This window comes from Apodemus sylvaticus, chromosome 5, assembly GCF_947179515.1.
Source record: "Apodemus sylvaticus chromosome 5, mApoSyl1.1, whole genome shotgun sequence".
Taxonomy (NCBI): Eukaryota; Metazoa; Chordata; class Mammalia; order Rodentia; family Muridae; genus Apodemus; species Apodemus sylvaticus.
This window is the reverse complement of record NC_067476.1, coordinates 108,407,633-108,425,746: the sequence shown is the minus strand read 5'-3', so window position 1 is coordinate 108,425,746 and position 18,114 is coordinate 108,407,633. Positions and strand designations below refer to the sequence as shown.

The window sequence follows — 18,114 nt, the reverse complement described above, 5'->3', positions numbered from 1 at the left end:
TATCCACAGAGCTGACTGTTTATGTGATCAGTGTGCACTGTGAGTTCAGTGTGCACCAGGATGGCCATTTCCATATCCACAGAGCTAACTGTTTATGTGATCAGTGTGCACTGTGAGTCCAGTGTGCACCAGGATGGTCATCTCCATATCCACAGAGCTAACTGTTTATGTGATCAGTGTGCACTGTGAGTCCAGTGTGCACCAGTATGGTCATTTCCATATCCACAGAGCTAACTGTTTATGTGATCAGTGTGCACTGTGAGTCCAGTGTGCACCAGGATGGTCATTTCCATATCCACAGAGCTAACTGTTTATGTGATCAGTGTGCACTGTGAGTCCAGTGTGCACCAGGACGGTCATCTCCATATCCACAGAGCTAACTGTTTATGTGATCAGTGTATACCGTGAAGTCCTGACTGCACCAGCACGGTGCGCTGTCACTTCTGTATCCACAGAACTGTTTATGTGATCATAAGAGTAGCTTAGGCTGGGTTTCCCTCACTGTTGGCAGAGCTGTGAGGAAACAATCCAAGGGCTGAGGAGTCTCGTGTTTTTCATTTAAACTGTTTTAATTTTATATCCTGGAATTACCCACAGAGCTGAGAAAAAGATTATGAGTGCTGCTAGCAAACTCGCTACAATGGCAGAGCTGCTGGGGACGATCGCAGAGTCAGAGTGCAGAGTCAGGTGTGCCCAGGCAGGCCATGCAGGTGAGCTCTTGCTCCTCTTTCTTTGGCTACCCGATGGCCTCTATGAAAAGGTGGACCGTGTAGCCTCACCAGCCAACCCGATTATGTCCATCCCAGGAAACGATGGGCAGGGTTATAAATAATGAAGTGGGAGAAGAGACAAAATTATAACTGGGTTTTGACCAACTGTAGGAAACCCCTGAAACCAAGAAGGTAGCATTAGAGGAAATGGGAAACCTTGGCTACAAACTGTCCCCAAACAGTACAAGTCAGAGCAACAGCAAACCTATTTCACAGGCAGGAGCATATGTCCCAGGAGAGGCAGGGGCTTATGGGTGCTTGTGGGGGAGGAGCTGGTGGTGCAGACAATGCTGAGGTAGAGGCAGTTTTTATTTCTTCCCCTCCCTTCTCCTCCGCTCCCCTCTTTTGGTTCCCTCCCCTCCCTTTTCCTCCCTTCTCCTCTCCCACCTTCAGTTCTCTCCCCTCCCTTCCCACTCCTGTTTCCCTTTTCTTTCCCCAGCCCTAGTGTTGGGCTGAGTGGGAACGGGGCAGTGTTCTGAGTACCAGGACATCAGGGATGCGCTGTTAGCTCTGTGCCCAGGGTGCCAGATGCCAGGTCTTTCTGCTTCCTTGCAACATACCTGTTCCCTGTACTGGCCCACAGTCATGCAGCACAGACAGACACTGCATTGAAGATATCTAAAAGATAACCATTTAACCAAGAAAGAACATTATCACTATGAAAGAAAGACCAAACAAACACAGAACAAAGCTAACAGATTATGTACCTAAGGCAAAAGAATACTCAAACAACAGAACCTGAAGATATTCAGAAGTATAGTGAATGTTCTTAGAAATTTGTAAACTTTAGGAACACCAACAAAGAAGTGGAAATGAATTTATAGTTTTCAAACTATTAGAAGAAGTCTTTTCAAGAAAAAATTATAGTCTAATAAAATAAAAACAGAGACACCCATAAACAGACACTAAAAGTAGGTTGCAATATCAGCAAGCACTGAACGTTTATGGGGTAAGGCTTTTACCAAATAGAGAGGCTTGCTGTTTTTACAAGAACTCAAAACCCAAGGTAATAGAGAATGATAATAAACAGATGAAGTGGGGCTATTGATTATAAATGTAAATACAGAAGTGGACCATGGAGGCTCTAAAGGGACAGATAATATGGCATGATCTCTCATGAGACCATATAACACAGCTTTAGAGTCTGAAAAATAGACACTGGTAGAAATAAAAGAAGAAAACTGCTAAATCTTAATTGGACACACGTAACATGTCTGTGTGGAAGTTCGACTTTTGACCTTCTGGTCTCCTGGAAGTAGGCACTCACTGTTCAGGCACCTGAAATGTTTCTCATAGAATCACAAGCATTACGTATATAAGCATTGGATTGTCACACTTTAGGTAAAAAAGGGGGGTGACATGTAACAAGAAAGCAGTCTTCTTGTTTGGGGGGCAAAGTTGTGAAAATCACATCTCCAGTAGAACCAGCTTCTGTCTGTCAACTCGGGATTTTACGATCACTACTCTGTGACACAAGTCTTCAAACTTCATGCTGTGGCTGTTTTTCCTCTGATCTGGTTCAGTGTCCTGGCTGTCACAGAGGGGCGCTTTCTTTGTCAGAAACTTCATGCTTGACCTCAGACCTGGAGCCACATTGCATTGCAGTCAGCTGGTGAAGTGTAGATGTTCTAAGAAAGTGGATGGAGTAGCTGGAAATCAGGCCCTCTCCTCCAGTGACTCCAGCTTGGGTCACGATGACATAAACTAACATTTCAGCCACAAAATCCACCATTTCTATGGATATGAGTAAAAGAATATTTTTACTTGTCCAACACTGATGCATTTTCTTTGATAATGCACAAAAGTATAAATATATTGTTCTCTTTAGAGCATTACTTTTCCCTCGACTCTTATGCTCCTAACTTTATGTTCCTTTGCATATAGTAGCGCTTCCTTTGGCTTCAGAGATGCTGATGGGCATTGAAAGATCAGAAAGAAGTGATGTGAATCAAAATGTTCCACATTACATTGAAAGCCAACCAAACAGTGGGAAGACTGTCCCCAGGACGGTGTGTGAGCAGTCGCCTGGGAGGAAGGCTGCGCCTAGTTCACACAGGCGGTTAGAGGACTCGAAGCACAGAGAGATGAAACCCATGGCTTCCACAGCTTCGCCTTCAGACTGTCAGTGTGGGGCTAGGAGCTGCAGGCCCTCAGACATCTTGGCAAAGGATGCTGCTCCGGAGTTTGTTCCACGCCAGGGCGAAGGAGGCTTGGGTTTGCACCGGAAGAAAGGTGCCACTGGAGCTGGCTCTGAGCAGCTGCTTCCTCCAACTGCTCACTCTTTCCTTGGAGGCGCCGAAAAGAAATCTCCTCCAGTCGTCTTGGAGTCCATGGACACAGCCCCGGGAGCTCCCAGTGAAATGCTGAGGTTAAAGCCATTCATGTGTGGTTCTCTAATAGAGACAGAGAGTATTTCGTCTGAGAAGGGTGTGGACTTGCAGGACTCTCCTGTGAAGGATGGGGTGGGGCCTGGTGGCTCTCCAGCCTGGCCTTCTCCTAGTACTCTACCCTGCAGCAGTCCTGCTGGGCTGCGTCTCGGTGATAGGTCACCAAGGACTCAGGAGACGCTGGGGGACTCTGTTCAGTGGAAACAGTTCTCAGCAAACAGTTGTCTTCCAGATGCCCAGAAAAGTAATATGGTTTGTCGGAGTAGTTACACTCTAGATCTTCCCAAAGAAACCCCGCGTTCCCAGCAAGGGAAGATGAGTGCAACTCTAAGACACTCATCTCCACAGAGCACTGATGTGTTAAAGACAGATTTCAGGGAACTCAGACGTGCAGGACCATCTTCACTGTGTCAGAAGCCTTTGATAAAGTTAACTGTTCCAATGATTGGCCAACAAGACAGTGGCTTTGACAGCCCACTTATCAATCTAGAAAAATGATGTACTGTACTTCAGAATAGTAATTAATTACTATTTAGACAGGAAACTGGATGGGAATACCTCCTGATAACAAACCATTTTGAGGTCTGCATGCCAGTTTTCATGGATTTGGTACCCTTGTACCTGAGTAAAGTATTCTCATGAAGTTACTCATGAACTTCCGCTGCCTTGATGTTGGAGGCCTAAGTGACGGGCCATGTGGTCTGCTTCTGTGTGATGCTTCGTTTGGTTCCGCAACCCTCTACTTTTATATTTATATGCTGACTTATTTGCATTGTTAAAATACTTAATAAAATTGTGCATAATCTGAAGATTTGTCATGACTCATTTTGCAGTTTATAATCTAGAAATGGTGTGTTGACATCATGTTTGAAATTGTCTGAAAAAAAAAAACCCTACCCTTTAATTACTTGTGTGTTTGACCAACCAGATGTAGTGTGTAAGCTCGACTATATCAGTATGTTGTATATTACTTCTCACTCATTTTTTTTGTGGGATCCCTGTACTCCACCCCACCACACACACACACACACACACAATAGTTTTCTGTATTTTCCATTGTTTCTGGAGAATGTGCTTCGAATGATTCCAGCTCTTCTACAGACATGCCTTGTGGTCTGTGGTAGACTGTCTTCCACTGACAGGAGTCTATCTTCTGCTCACTGAGAGCTGTCAACATTCAGGAGGCTTGTGGAGATGCCACTGGACGCCTGCTGTGGCTGAGCTCTGTGGGCCTTTTGTTGTGTTAGGCAGGGGACCTGGGGGCTGCAGAGAGGGCTCAGTGCTTTAGCGTGCCCAAGTTCAGTTCACAGCACCCACACAAGAATGGCTCACAACTTTGTCTAATACCAGCTCCATGGATCCAAAGCCACCTCTGGCCTCTGCACATGCGCACACACAGACATACAGGTATATATGTAAATGTATATTATCACAATTTCCGACTGAGAGGATTGTTAATTTCTGACTATAATCATTACATTGTTTTCCTTTCAGTTACATTTTTTTTAATTTTGTTTTATGTATTTTGAGATGCGTTGTTTGGAGTCCATTTTATTTGTTGTAGTTTTCTAATGTATTGATCCTCTACCATTATAAGATACCCTTTGAATTTGAATTTAATATCTATCGTAAAAGGTTCACTTTTGTTGTAATGACTGTAGCCACGTCAGCTCTCTTGTGATTAGTGTTTGCTGCTGTGTCTTCTGCTCTTTTCCTTTTATCCTTTTTTTAAATCTTTTAATTTAATGGGGGGGTCTTAATCTTTTAATTATTTAATTTAACGCTCTAGAAGCGTTTCACTGGAACTTGCTTTTATTTATCTACACACGTTCCCTCTTTCTTGTTTCCTTTTCCTTTTTCCCCTCCCCTTCCTCCCCCTCCCTCCCTCCCCTTCCCCCTCCCTCCCCCTCCCTCATTCCCTCCCCCTTCCTCCTCCTTCCCTCTCCTTCCCCTTCCCTCCCCCTCCCTCATTCCCTCCCCCTTTCTCCTCCCTCCCCCTCCTTCCCCTTCCCTCCCCCTCCCTCATTTCCTCCTCCTTCCTCCTCCTTCCCCCTCCTTCCCCTTCCCTCCCCCTCCCTCATTCCCTCCCCCTTCCTCCTCCCTCCCCCTCCCTCCTTCCTCCCTCCCACCTCTCCTTCCCCCTCCCTCCCTCCCCTCCCCCTTTTCCTTTCCTTTTGAGGCAGTTTATATGTACTCTTGGGTGTGGGGCTCATCCTGGAGCACTGTCCACCTGCCAAGAGTCACACCCTAAACTAACTCCTCTCCCACTGCTACCAACTGCTAATAGCTCCTTGGCTAGGAGTGGGTCTTGGGGTAGGACTCCCGCCTTACCCCTACTCCCCAATGCTAGCATTGTTTTCTTTAGTCTGACTTGAGCTTGTGTGGGATTTGTCCCTGCTGTCACGGTTCATGAGCGGCTGCTCATCTACCTCCAGCCTGTGTAGTCCTGTAGCATCCGCGTCACTCTTGAAGCAGTGGGCGTACATAGCCTACCAGTTACTAAAATGTGATGTCAAAGACATTTTGGAAGATTTGGGGGAGTGTTATATGCAGTTATATTTTGTTTTGCCCTCCCCTCTTCCTGCTCTGTGTTTGATGCCGTGTTGTGCCATGAGTCTTTATCTTTACTGCTTATCCTACTTGTTGATTGTAACTAACCCACATCTGCTGGCTTTTACTATCTTGGGTCACTTTTTCCTATTCACATTTCCCAAAATAATTACATTTAATTGTTCTGCACGTGTACATTGTAGCAGCCTTAAAGTTGGCATTTTACATTTTACAGTTGCTTTGCAGCGGTGTTTGCTTCGCTTCGTGTCTTACTGAGCCTCTGCTTTTCCTTCTCTGCCCCATGTTCCCGGGAAAGCACATGAGCCCAGCAGGCTTCCAGGATGTGTGTGTGTGTGTGTGTGTGTGTGTGTGTGTGTGTGTGTGTGGTGGGGCGTTGATGGACCAGAAGCTGGTGAGGTGGCTCAGCAGGGACGGGTACTGTCACCAAGCCTGACCACCTGAGTTTGATACCCTGAATTCATTTGATAGTAGAAGCATGGCTCTTACGAGTTGTTCCCTTGCTTCTATGTGTGTGTCAGGGTGTGTGCACGTGTGCACACCCACACACCCACAAACTAAGTCAACGGTTCTTTGGTTGTTTATGGACTAGGACATTCTGTGCGGGCTACGTTGTGACCAGAAACTTAGCAGCCAGCAGCAAAGCCTGTCTCACTGTAGATGTCTTTGTAATTTTAAACTTCAGCTTGTTTTGTTCCATCTTAAAAATTTAAAAGGAATTTAGATATTTTCTGGTAATGTAATTTCAAAAATCTCCAGATATTTTGGGATAAGACATTTAAACTCCGTGTTGCCCCGTTTCCTGGTGCACCTGGATTCCACAGAAGAGAAATGGAGTTGGTGGTGCTGTTTGTTCTCTGTCAAAGTTTTCAGAGCCAGCAAGTGTGTCTGTCTGACCATCTCTATTGGTTGGCTGCTCTCTTTGGCCTGAGCTAATCACAGTGGTCTTAATTCCTCATGCCTAATTGGTTTAGGGTGGGTCACGGCCCCCCTGCAGCCTAGGAATAACAGAAAAGCTGTGGAAAAATGTTCCTTTTAAAAAGTCCACCACCTTCAATACTGAAGGCCTGGCATGTGATGGCCGGGGCTCATGCACTTGCTGTGGGCTGCTGCATCTAACTGTGTCCTCTGCCTCTGTTTCACCCCACACACTCCACCTCAAGAGGAAACCAACCAGTGAGCAGGGGCAGGCTCTGCTGAATGTCCCCAGACTATGTGAGGTGGCACACACCCTCACTGTTGGGAAACTGGAGCTTTCCTATTACCTGCAAACACCTCAGCATGAGAGTCCGTGCATGGGGGATGGAAAACTCAAGTACAGTTGTTTGCAGAGGGCCTGACCGTGCTCACGAGTGCTAAAGACTCCGTACCTCTTAGTTCTGAGCAAATGAAGGAGTTCCCGTTGTGAAATCTCCCTTCACTCACCCTTCTGTCCATGTTCTCAGTACTTGGTAAAAATGACATGTGAGTATATCAATTCTAGGTCAAGCAAACGTATGTTCCAAGAATGTCAAGAGGCTGCCCTAATATTAACTTCTGGAAAAAAAATGATTCGCCGGGTGGTGGTGGCGCACGCCTGTAATCCTAGCACTCTGGGAGGCAGAGGCAGGTGGATTTCTGAGTTCGAGGCCAGCCTGGTCTACAGAGTGAGTTCCAGGACAGCCAGGGCTACACAGAGAAACCCTGTCTCAAAAAAACCAAGTCCAGAAAAAAAAAGATTTTTCTCAGCTTGGTATGTACCTGGCCAATTACCAAGGAAAGGTGGCAGCTTAGAGATAAAGGTGTCATCTGCTCAAAGCCGGTTTTCCTCTTCCAGCCACCTCCTGAGTAAGTGCCGCACAAGTTGACCTTCACACAGCCTCTCCCTGAAGGGTTATTTACATCTACTTACCTGTTCCAAAGTAAGCATTTAAACTCTGGGCAAAAGGAAAAGCATCTCACAGACAGCGGGATTGCCCAGGGGTCTCCTTCAGTGAAGTGCTGAAGCTTTGTCTGTAAAGACTTCAGAAACAAACCCAGGAGTTTGATGCGGTTTGGATATGGACGCCATGTGCCGCAGACGCTGCCAGAATTGAAGAGGCTTTTGTCCTGAGTCCCACAGAGCATGTTACTGTAGCTGGAAAAAAATAATTTGTGGCCAAACAGCCAGAAATCTGTTAAGCTGAAAAGCTTGGAGTCTTCAGCTTCTCATCCCTGGCTCAGATCGAGATCAGATAGCCTGCTTTTTCCCCTGCCCCAGGACCCGAGTTGGCCTCTACAGGGAAGGACAGGCCGTTAAGGTAAGTGTAGGGGCAGACGCCCCAGACAAGACTCGACTTTCAAAACATGCCTCTGATGGCTGCTCACCTCAACAACTGGCTGACCAGAGAAAGCTCAGAAACAACTGAGACCTTTCCTCAGCCGCCTTCCAGCAAGGACAAGTATGTGATTATATAATAAGCTTTGTCTCCTGGCACCCGCAGAGCTGACCTACAATGTCAAATGTGCAACTTATTAAGCAAATTCCACCGGGCCTTCTCAGGACGTGCAGTTTCTTTACCACGAGAGCCCTGCCTTCCATGGTCCCTGCTGGCAAACCCACTTATCTGGATCCATTGCTTAATCACACAAGGTTTCTCTGTGGGTTTTTAAGAATACAAAATAAGTTGATCTGCCCCCATTGCCCTTTCCAGCCGTGATTCCAGAGACCATAGATAATTGTTTAGGCCCAGTTTCACAATGCTATTCTGTTGGAGAAAATCTTTCCATAGTACCCTGCCTCCTCAGGGGCAAGCAGAACTTTGTTTTCATTAAGATGCATACCCTAACAGATGCCCATCTAGTTAAGTGGGTACACAGCTGTGTTCCCTCTCTAGTCTAGAAACCTTGACTCTGTGCTCTGGAGTTTCCTCCTTTCCCAGTGAGCAGACAGAATGGGTGGTTGTGACTGATGTGAGTGGGTTGTTGTAAGTTCATTAACTGGAAGAAGTCATCATTTGCTGAGGTCAGACAAAAACCCTTCCTGGGGAGGGCTGTGTCCCTGTCACCACATATTACATTTGGCAACACAGATGGCAGCAGTCACTTCTGTGCCCACTGACATCCAGCCTGTTGCAGGTGCTGCAGATAGATATAATAGCATTTGTGATAAGTCTGTTTGTGAGCAAGTCCACATGTCTAAAATTAACATCAGTGATCGGAGCTGTAAGTAGACAGACCTGGGAAACCCCGTTGTTTGTTCTAATCCCCAGTTGGAGCCCACTCTGGAAGCACAGTCTGGATTCAGTCGGTGTACACAAGCACACGAGTGGTTTACTTTGTTGTCTATGTTGCAGCATGTTACAGTCCCATTGCTCTGTGCCTTTAAAGTCGCCATATGAGCGATAGTGTTAAAATTTAGTGACAGTTTTTAGTGTTAAAAACCCAGAAGTGTGGCACATGTCTTTAATCCCAACGTTAGAGAGGTGGAGTCAGATGTATCTTTCTGAGTTCAAAGCCAACCTGGTCTACATAGTGAGTTTCAGGACAATTGGGGCTATGTGTCTCAAAATAAACAAGACAACCCAGAAGTAGTAAAAACTAGATTAAGAGATCAACTGTTTATGTGTATTTTTACACAGAAAGCTATTTACATATACGTACATGACTCATACACTAAGTGTGGACAGCCTTTCAGACTCGCAGGAAGGGGTGCTGGTGACGGCCGAAAAGGGGAGCATAGGTGTTCTTGTTAGACTTCCTGTACCCCTGTCACTCCTCTATCCTTTCCCGGTCACCTTCCACCTCTTTGCCGCCCCTTGTTCCTCTCCCCACTTCTGCCTTTATCTTGTTGTCCTACCTCCAGCCCCTCTCCCAGCCTTCACTCTGGATTCTATGACTTATGCCTGCCCGGGCCTTTTGTACTAGGACAGGGTCATATAAAAGATGGCAGGGGTCAAGAAGGCTGGGCCTGGAGGAACAGGGTGAAGCCCGAGGACCATCTGTCTTTCTTGCCTGCTCTGTGTAGGTGTAGGGCTTACAGTAGGCATCCAGACACCAACAGAAGCAGTAATAGATGCGGAGTACAGACTGTGGGTGGGCCAGTGGCAGGGGATAGTAAAGGCTCTGATCACGCCTTTGTTGGGGCAGGGTCCACAAATCTAAAGCCTTGGACACGAGGCAGGGAAGAACACGGCAGGCAGGGAGCCCATGTGTCCAGCCAAAGTTAGTGTCCACAAGCAGCATATTTGTACAGGGAAACAAGGCCTACCCGAGGCAGTCCTCTAACCTGGGTTCATCAGATGTGGGACTTTTCACATCTGTAAAAACCCTTTGCAGAACCTGGATTTGCACACCAGGGGCGTGTGAGTGTGATGTGGCTGCTGTTTCCTTTCCCAGCCAAACCTTGCAAGAGCAAATGTCTTGGTCGTTTCTTAATGATAAACATATTAGAAAGGGTATCCTGAGGACCTATAGTTTAGCCCGTACAAATTGAGACGCTAAGTTACCAACATGGTGGGCAGCCATAAGCTTAATGGAGTGTGGCCACAGGCTGGGCTCCACCTGCTGGAGAAGATGATCTCGATGTTCGGTTTCTGTGCTTTTCTCTCAGCACACTGTGGAACTTGCAGGGTGGAGCCAGTTCATCACTCGGACTTTAAGGACTACCACGTTGAGAAAAGGAGACAGGGCTGGGGCGGGGAGGGAGGAAGGGACCAAGGCGGGTATACACATGGCGGGGAGTGGGAGAGAAGCACACATATACAGAGAGAGGGGAGAGATGGAGGGAGGGAGGGAAAGAGAAACATACACACTGAGGGAGGAGGGAGGGAGAGAACCTGATGTTCTACCCTCTTGTAGCCACACCTTTGTCATGTGATTGAAGACTGCATTAGTATATTTTTCAATCACTATTAGAAAACAACTTACTGAACAAACTCTTGGCTACAGGACTCAGAAGTTAATAGTGCATCAACTTTATCATTTTCTAACTCTTAGGAACCTAAATGATGAAGCTAAGCGTCAAGGACCCTGCCCCTCCTCAGTAATAGAAACCAAACAATACATGTGCGCCTGGATTCTCTTAATCCCTGACTTGGAGCTAGTTCTGCAGTGCAACCCCAACAGGACAACTCCCTTTCCCTACCTGCTGCTCTTTCCCTGAGATTGACTCCTAAGAACAAGCACCCAGGGCAGGGGTTCTCAACCTGTGGGTCTTGACCCCCTAGAAAACTACTGAATGACCCTTTCACAGGGGTCACCTAAGACCATCAGAAAACACACAGATAATTACAGTGCGATTCATAACAGCAAAATTACAGTTATGAAGTAGCAATGAAACAATTTTATGGTTGGGGGGGGTCACCACAACATGGATCAAAGGGTCACAGCATTAGGGAAGGCTGAGAACCCCTGCTAGAGGCAATGAACTTGGAACCCAGACAGTTTCGAGATCCCTGGAGACAGGGACTGTGGCACTGTGGCTACCTTCCATAAGGATCTGCTTTCAAGATCAGGCCCTTCTGAGAATGGTGTTTGTCACCATGAAATAGAACTGGTGTGACCGTGAACATGTGTCTGGGGAGCTGTTCTTGCTTGAGGAATGTGTGCTCTCAAAGAGCTTGGGGCAAGCTTCCCTATGGAAATGGCGAATCCATACTGCCTTGTGCTTTGAAGCAGGTAAATGTGGTCAGTTGGGAGCAGCAGTTGGGACATGCAGCACCTGCAGGTCGCATCCACAGAGGATTCCAGTTGGGGCTGTATTCTGTTCTCATTTAATGCTTTACTTCCTTCTAGTGGTCTCACACAGCTCCGGATACACTGGGCAGAGGATGACAGATTATACAGCAACAGTTTTAAAATTGTGTTTAAAGCTTGCTCATGTATTGTAGAATGCCTGTTCAAGTCTATTAAATGTCAGTGTAAAAATAAAGACCATCATTAGTTCATCCACCCCCCTCCTCTACCTGCACTCAGGTAAATGACGAGACAAGAAGGGAATGACTCGCTCAGGACGAATCACTCTTCTCACAGCTGGCCGCAGTATTCAACCTACAAGCGCACGTTGCCCGAAGAACTTCTGCACTCAGATGTTCACCAACTCACCTAGGGAGGCATGAGGAGATTGAAAGTCAAATTTAGTAAGTATATCTGGTATTGCTACTCTGGGAGGGAGGGGAGGGCCTTGCCCCAGGAAGGAAAGGGTAAAAAATACCTAGAACCCTTAGAGATGAGTAGCAGGAGGCCCCGCATGCTGCCTCCTCTGCCTCTGCTGACTGCAGTTTTTGCTCAGCAGTGACTCTTGCTGCTCCTGGTCTGTAGTATAGAGCTCTGCTGTGGATTCTTAGGGCATAATCCACATGGCTTAGTTAAGGGTGAAGTAACAGATGGAGGTTCTGGGGGATGAACAGAACCCAGCCCAATCCCGACCTGCTCCTGCCCACACTCCCCATCTGGGATCCAGTATCCTCAGCACAGGAGAAGCAGAACAGCGAACACAGATGAGCACATTGCTGACATCATCAGATAAAAAAAAAATTTCAAGGTGGCTTATAATAACTACACAATGATGTAAAGGAAAATATGCTGATAATAAATGAAAAGATAGGACATTTCAGCAAGGAAATAAACCCTGAAAAAATAAGCCAAAACCCCAAACTTTGAGCTAAAGATTAAATTATCTGCAATATAACTGATAGACTTATCAGCAGCAGGTAATGTTGGGGAAAGTCACTCAGCTAGAAAACAGACAGCACAGTGATTAGAGACTTAGAAGAAAGAACCGTGCATGTAGAGTAATATGTCAAAAGACTTAACGTATAAATGATAAGTTCAGGGGAGAGAGAGGGAAGAGAGAGAGAAGGAAGGGGAGGTGAAGGGAAGGGAAGAGGGCTGGAACAGATGGGGTCCTCAAATCCAATCAGCAGACAGTTACCCCTGTAGCACACCTGCCCCGATGCAGTAGGCACACCTTGCTTGTCCAGTCACTGTTGCTGCACTCGGAGTCCACACTGAAGAAGGCTGCAGTTCTCTCCTAATAGTCTGCACAAGTTTTCAGCACTGAGAACTGACAGTTGGGAGGAAGCCTGGGGCCTCTTTTCCGCTGTATTTTTCTGCGTCCCACAATTAGATGTGTGTGTGTGTGTGTGTGTGTGTGTGTGTGTGTGTGTTTAGCAGTAGGTTTGTCTCATCCAGCAGTGGAAATTGTCAGTAGTGCTTTAGGGGTCTTAGGGAGGTGCTCTGCCGTTGTCACCGAGGTTTGAATTCAGCAGCCTATGGCTTTGGGCAGCAGCTTTATCCACTCATGTAGGGGATTTTTCTTTAATTTTATGGTTTGCCTAGCTTGCCAAGAAACTGATTTCTTCTTTATTGCTTTCTCTCGTGTGGTTATTTTCGGTTGGAACCGCCTTCCCGCCCATCTCCCTGCCTGACTCCTACACCTTTTCGTCCCCAGTGAGCCACATTTGGCTTTGTGTTTACATGCATTTGATTATTCTTCCCTGCCCCTTAAAGAACATTTTCCTTTCCCATGGGCCTTTTCTAGCTTCCCAGGATCTCTCTACACATACTCATTCCACATAAATGTGCATTTATAAAAGGTAGACGATACAGGCTCTGCCTGTGAGAGACCATGCTGGGTTTCTGAGCTGAATGGCCCCACTTTATAATATTTTCCAGTTCCACCCATTTTGCTAATTTTCATTTCATTTTGATTTGTGGCTGAATAAAATTCATGTACATGTATACATATGTATCTATTATGTATATGTATCTATTAAGTACATATATACATATGTATGCATCATGTATATGTATGTATCTGTATCCATTATGTATATATTTACATCAACATCCATTATGTATATATTTATATATGTACCCATTATGTATATATTTATAGCTGTATCCATTATGTATATATTTATAGCTGTATCCATTATGTATATATTTGTATATGTACCCATTATGTATATATTTATAGCTGTATCCATTATGTATATATTTACATGTGTATCTATTATGTATATATCTACATGTGTATCTATTATGTATATATCTACATGTGTATCCATTATGTATATGTTTACATGTGTATCCATTATGTATATATTTACATGTATATCCATTATGTATATATGTACATATGTATCCATTATATATATATTTACAAGTGTATCCATTATGTATATATGTACATCTGTATCTATTATATATATATATATTTACAAGTGTATCCATTATGTATATATGTACATCTGTATCTATTATGTATATATGTACATCTGTATCCATTATGTATATATGTACATCTGTATCCATTATGTATGTGTGTACATCTGAATCCATTATGTATATATTTACATCTGTATCTATTATGTATATATTTACATGTGTATCCATTATGTATATATGTACATCTGAATCCATTATGTATATATACATCTGTATCCATTATGTATATATTTGCATCTGTATTTATTATGTATATATACATCTGTATCCATTATGTATATATTTGCATCTGTATCTATTATGTATGTATTTGCATATGTATACATTATGTATATATTTACATCTATCTACTATGTATATATTTACATATGTATCCATTATGTATATGTACCTCATTTTCCCTGTCCTTTCATCTGTCAATGAATATCTGGGCTCATTCCATTTCTTTGTTATTGTAAGGATTGCAGCAATAAATATGGGTGAGCAAGTATCCTGTAATAAGATGTAGAGGCCTTCGCCATTATTGTACCAGAAGGCACATCTTGAATCCTTTGAGTGGTATAGCTGGGCTATAGATGGAAGTTCTCTTGTTAGAGTTTTGTTTTTTGCTTTTTGTTTTTTAAAAAGATTCATCCATACTAATTTCCATAAGTTGTCCCCATGTACAATTCCACCAACGTGAATGTGATTTTTCTTGTTTTGTTATGAAAGCCACTCTAAGTAGGGTAAGTAGGGACTCTGGGAATGGTTTTAATTTTCATTTCTCTGATGGATAAGGATGTTGAATGCTTTTGTTTTGTTGAGAGAGAGTCTCTCTATGTAGCCTAGGCTGACCTGGGACTCACAGAGAGCTTCCCCCACTTCTTAAGCACTAGAATTAAAGACATGCACCACTGAGACCGGGTATTGAATACTTAAAACAATATTGGTTATTCATTGGTATTTCTTTCTCCGAGAATTCTCTATTTAGTTCTTAGCTCATTTTTTTGGTTGGATTATTTGTTTTCTTATTGTTTTAAGGTTTTTTTCCCCTCAGCTCTTTGTATGCTCTGTATACTAATCCTCTCAGATGTAGGTGTCAAAGGCCCCTCCCACTCTTCAGGCTGTCTCTTCACTCACTGGCTCCCCCTGCTGTACAGAGTCTTTAAATCATATGTGGTACCATTTGTTGATTATTTGCTCCTTTTCTGGGGTACTGAAGGCCAGGTAGAGAGCCCTCATGATGTCTCCAAGTGTTTTTCCTTCTTGCTTCTATAGCAGCTTCAGATTTTACCTTGAGGTCTTACATACATTTGGAGTTGATTTTTGTGCAAGATGAAAGATAATGGTACTATTATTCTACATGTGAGCATCCAGTTTCTCAACACGATTTGTTGAAAAGGCTGTCTTTCCTCTAATATATATTTCTGGCATCTTTGCAAAAAAGTCAGCTGGCTATCACTGTATGGGCTTATGCCAGTGTCTTATTCTATTCTATTGATCTGTGTGTCTCTGTGTGTGTTGGTACCATGTTGGTTTTATTATTATAGCTTTCTCATATAATTGAAGTCAGTTATACTGCTATCTCCAGCAGAATTCCTTTTGCTTAGGACAGCTTTGGCCATCAAGGGTCTTTGGTGCTTTTATATGAATTCTTTGATTCTTTATTTCTTTTTTTTTTTTGTATCAATTTGCTTTCCTTCTCTTGCCTTATTGCTCTCGCTAAGACTTCAAACACTCTATTGAATACAAGTGGGGAGTATGTCCCCTTGCTTTGTTTCTGGTCTTGGTGAAAAAATCCTTTGAGTTTTCTTCTGTGTAGCTTGATATTGGCTATAGGTCTGCCATACAGAACCCTTAAGTCAGTGTTCTGTGTGGGTTTGAATGAGAATGGTCCCTGCAGGCTCACATGTTTGAATGCTTGGTACTTAATTGGTGAAACCGTTTAGGAAAAATTGGGAGGTGTGGCCTTGTTGTAGGAAGTGTGCCTTCAGGACAGCCTTTTGTCAGGAGCCTCCGCCCATCCCCCTTGCCTGTGAGCCCTCTGCCTCCTGCTGTGGTTGGGACTTGAGTTCCCAGATGTTTTCTCTGCCTCCTGCTGTGGTTGGGACATGTTCCTGCTGCCATGGTTTTGCTCCATCATCATGAACTCTGACCCTCTGGAACCTTAAACTCATTTGTGAGTTGTCTTGGTCATGGCGTTTTATCACAGCAGTAGAGGAGTAGCCCATGCAGATAACATTCTCCATACTCCTCATCGCTTTAGGCTTTTATTATGAAAGGATATTGGATCTTTTATTATGAAAGGATATTGGATCTTGTCAAAAACCTTTCCTCTATCTATTGAGTTGATCATATGATTTCTGTCCTTTAGTCCACTTCTCTGATGTACCACATTTATTAACTTACATATGTTAAACCATCCTGCATGTCTGGAATGAACTAACCTAAGCATGATGGGTTATCTTTTTTGATGTGTTCTTGAATTGAATTTGCAAGTATTTTGGAGAGAGAGACAGAGACAGAGACAGAGATAGAGAGAGAGATACTTTCATGATTCTGCTTGAAGTTGCTGCCTGAGGAGTGTGAAGTGGCCTCTGTTGACTTGCATTCTTTATTCGGCCTTTTGCAGTAAGGTGCTGCCTGCCAGGGGCCGTACACTATGTCCGAGTCTCTGGTGTGGTTCACCATCATGAACCCTGTGACTTTTCTCTTGTGCTCCTTCCCCACAGACTGCCAGAGACCGACTGACACATTCTTCAGCTTCAGCTGTCCTGTGATAGGGGATCAAAATATTTGTCATATAAACTCTTCATTCTGTGACGGACACAGGCTTGATACAAAAATGTATGTGAATGTCGAGTCTGTTACCATCTGACAGACTATATCAGGAGGAATTCTCCATCTCCTTAGTTTTGTGTCCAGGACAGTGGGAATGCAAGCTTTCCCATTCCTGGGTCTCATTCTTTCTCATTTTCTCATTTTCTTGTGTTTTTGTTTCTCTTGTCATTCTATTTTTAAAATTTTCTTCTTGATAATCTCTTCTTTTTTCCTTTCTTGTTCTTTATTTTGTTTCCAGTTTTCCTTTGCTCTTTCTTTTTTCTTTCCTTTTTAAAAAGTTGGCCTTTTAAACACAGGTTTAAAAGGTGTTTTTTTCTAATATACAAGGTGATTTAATAATATCTATTTTGAAAATTAGTCTGTTGTTCACTAACTAGGACAGTGAAGTGCAGTGCACTGGAATGATACCACACTTACTGAGTAATGATTTGCACATAATAACTGCTCATTAAAGTGTTTTCTTTTTTGAATGAAACTTCATTAGAAATTCCAACTCTGTGGCGAGCCCATTCTGAGGTCAGAATGTTGCCAAGCAGACTGTACCTGTGACTCAGTTAGCCTAACCCAAACTGACAGAGAAACTGATGGAATGTTAATTGATAGCAGCTGGGTGACTGGCAGGCCTGCAGCCACAGGGCAGGGCCAAGGATCTCTCAGCAACTATAAAACTTACATTTGTCAAAGACCCCAGAGGCTTTTTAATGAGAATGACCTTTGGTTAAAACTAGAACAAAGGGGGAAATAAAGATAGTGATTTGGGGACTTTGGATCTAGCATATTTTCCACTTAATAGCTGCCAACTTAGGAGATAAAACTCATGGAATTCTTATAGCTACTCTGGCATGGCTTTAATGATCTCAAAATCTGGTTAGGTGGGCTCATGGGCTGTTGCTTGGCAACACTGGAAACACACACTGGGGTGTGTGTGTTTGTGTGTGTGTGGGGGGTAGATGACAGGAAGAGTCCTGGAATACAAAGTAGTCCTGTGGGTACCTTGGCTGAGGGGGAAAAGCAGGTTTTAGTGATTGGATTTGCCTCTTAGAGGAGTCCCAGAGCGGCTGCTTGGCCGCACTTGGAAGACTTGGGATATATGATTCAGAGGTGTCCATCACAAGCTGGCTCTGCACCAGTAAGGACCCCACCTCCTGGTCTATGCATGACTCCAAGTTAATACCTGAATAAAGAAGCAAGGATAAGCTTCTTCATACTGGTTCCAGGACATCTTTAACAGGATCTCTGAAGAGCTTCCTCCTGGGGCTTGGGGGTCCCCGAGGACTCAAAGGTTACCTTGTCCTCTAAATGAGGCAGCTGGCCTGTATGTGTGGAGCCGGGCCTTTGCTGGGGCGGCCACATGCTGGTCAGAGTTTGTGTCAGCGCGT

The 18,114-nt window shown here is 44.2% G+C and overlaps 1 protein-coding gene across 10 annotated transcripts in view; it reads left to right on the top strand.

Moving 5' to 3' along the window:
- Positions 1 to 16,728, top strand: part of Cep152 (centrosomal protein 152) — a 70,959-nt gene extending 54,231 nt beyond the window's left edge. For 7 of the 10 annotated variants that reach the window (XM_052183479.1, XM_052183472.1, XM_052183475.1 and 4 more), the window contains 2 exons: positions 598 to 710; positions 2,655 to 3,966. In XM_052183479.1, coding sequence (XP_052039439.1) covers positions 598 to 710; positions 2,655 to 3,655 — 1,114 coding nt within the window. In that variant the 3' untranslated portion in view covers positions 3,656 to 3,966. Of the gene's footprint in view, positions 1 to 597; positions 711 to 2,654; positions 3,967 to 11,659; positions 11,843 to 16,626 lie in introns of those variants that run through there. The other 3 variants (XR_007977932.1, XM_052183478.1, XM_052183473.1) reach the window with 3 other exon arrangements.
- The last annotated feature ends 1,386 nt before the right edge of the window (positions 16,729 to 18,114 follow it).